This window comes from Propithecus coquereli, unplaced genomic scaffold (assembly GCF_000956105.1).
Source record: "Propithecus coquereli isolate 6110/MARCELLA unplaced genomic scaffold, Pcoq_1.0 Scaffold76, whole genome shotgun sequence".
NCBI classification, from domain to species: domain Eukaryota; kingdom Metazoa; phylum Chordata; class Mammalia; order Primates; family Indriidae; genus Propithecus; species Propithecus coquereli.
The window spans coordinates 132,259-134,640 of NW_012153729.1; the positions used below are offsets into that span (position 1 = coordinate 132,259).

Below are 2,382 nucleotides of genomic sequence, written 5' to 3' on the forward strand. Positions count from 1 at the left end.
TCAATTAAATTTCAGAGATAAATTATTTTAGCTACTTCTGTTTATTATTTTGCCTCATAAATGCCCAGAATGTCGAGAGGATTGATTAAGCAAACTGAGGGAAGCAGTTGGGTGGACCTATGCTGGGTGGATCCAGTACTGGGTGACTTTTTGGTATCCTAACTGGTGATATATAAAAGACCAGAGATGGAACAGTAGATTTTGAACTATAACTGAACTTCAGCCAAGGGAACTGCTATATGAAGAACATGTAGGTGTACCTTCTTCTCTTTCCCCACCTATGTCTAATGTGTCTATTTGAACAGAATCCAGTTTTACCTTTTCTTGGAATTATCACTTCTCTATATCATTTTCCTTTTGTCCATTGTCTTGCTAAGTTTTAATCTTTGAAGATAAATATATTCACTTCCTTGCTCCCAAGGAAGGAAGAACAAAAAAGATCAAGGCTAGGTTAGCATTCCAAGAGAACTAGTAGCAGTAAAGCTTAGTCTACCTCCTAAGGAACTCTTTAGCCTTTTCATTTGCTTTTAGTTCTTAACAAGATAAGATTCTGATTATTAGGCTCCTTGCTGAATTCAACTGGAAACCAAAAAGCAAGGAAGCCCATTAATAGAGATCATACAGGTTTGACATCTGGGGCACAGAACTGGGTGGCAAAAGATGGTGAGTGTATCTGAAGGGGCAAGTGAAGATGTTCAGCACAAGAGTTGATGGTAGAGCCCTTGGAAGCAACATTCTCAATTGTGGTTAGGCCAGTGGTGCTAGGGAGGGAAAGAGAACAGAAAATGGCCCCATAGCAGGCAGGGATACAAATGACCTGCCCCAAACAGTCACTTATTGCAGTCTCTTGAAAGGGAGTGTCTAAACTGGAATGTTCTTTCCCTCCCAAGGATGCTTTGGGAGAGTACGAGTGAGTTCTTTTTTACATGTTTGGCTTTCCATATACTTCCTATTTTCCCCCACACCCTATTCTCTTGGAACTATTTTCAGTGTACATCATGGAAAAAATTGCTATTAGAAGCCAAATGATGCTCTGAGATCCCACAGATTGAGGGGTAAACCACATATGTGGTCAACTCAATGCAAATATAACTGAGCAAGGGAGAAAGTACATGGTAACTGGAATTGCTCTACCCCTGTCCATTGACTTCTTAGTGTCATCCCCAGATTGTGATTCTTCCCCTCAGATCCTGGCTTTTAGAACTCTTCAGTGTACTCTCTTACATCTTACTAAAGCCCCACTATAAGCCCTGTTGATCATGATATGCAGATATCTTCTGCTCCTAATGTGTCTGATATTGACCTATAATACCCCTTTTCTGTCTCTATTTAGTTTTTTCTGTGAACAGAATGGTATTGAGGGTGCTCGTCATGCAGTCCCATAGAACTTCTACTGAAGTGTAATTATACACACCAAAAAGTTCACAAACTGAACACAGCCATGTAAGCAGCTTCTAGATCAAGAAACTGGATATTACCAGTGTTCCAGAAGCCTTCCTCCCAGGCTGCTAACTGATCACTACCCCACCCCAAAGAGTAACCACTATCCTGATTTATTTTATCTGTTTTGAACTACATAGAAATGGAATTGTATTGAATGTACTTTTTGTGCCTGGCTTCTTTTGCTCAACATTTAGGTTTGTAAGATTAATTTGTATTGTTGAATATCATTGTAGTTTATTCATTTTCATTTGTTGAGTAGTGTTGCAAAGTGAATATACCTCCCAATATTTAGCCCTTCTACTGTCAGTATCCATTTAGGCTGTTTCTAGTTTGGGGACAGTATTAATAGTGCCGCTGTGAACATTCTTATATGTTTGTTTTGGTAAATACATGTACACACTTCTATTGGATATATACCTTCATCAAATTTTTATATTGTGTCAAAAAGACACAGGTGGGGAGAATAGGCCTATATGCAATCCCTGGAGCAAGCGGAATTTTAGATTACTCAATGGCATTATCAAAGAACCAACTGAAGTGAGTGGGGACTCAGTTGGTTTGGGACCAAAGGGAAGAGGTTATTGGAGGGCTTTCTTCATTTTTACTTCGCCCTGGCATACTTCCGAACCTCTAGCTTGGAGAAAACTGTTGTCATAATCAACTTCATTTGTTTAGGAGAATCTAAGACAAAGTGATCTGATTCATGGACCTGCCAGTTGACAAATGGGTGGTGATAAGCTAACTGAGCAAGTGTTAAAAGTGAAAAAAAAAAAAGCATGAGGCAATTCTTAAGGGATTATTTTACCAAAAAGTTCTTTATTTTTTTTTATATTCTTCCATCTAGGAAAGATTTCTGTTATTGGTAGCTATTTTTTTAAGCATGTAATCATATTTTCATATATTGTTGCCTTTCCAAGCACAATTTTATTTGCATATGGT

General features: G+C 38.4%; 1 protein-coding gene across 1 annotated transcript in view; it reads left to right on the forward strand.

The window, feature by feature from the left end:
- Window positions 1-1,385, forward strand: part of LOC105824684 (centrosomal protein of 112 kDa-like) — a 103,119-nt gene extending 101,734 nt beyond the window's left edge. Inside the window, exon 10 of the mRNA XM_012662217.1 lies at window positions 1,350-1,385. Within this exon, the coding sequence (XP_012517671.1) occupies window positions 1,350-1,385 (36 nt within the window). The remainder of the gene's footprint in view (window positions 1-1,349) is intronic.
- The last annotated feature ends 997 nt before the right edge of the window (window positions 1,386-2,382 follow it).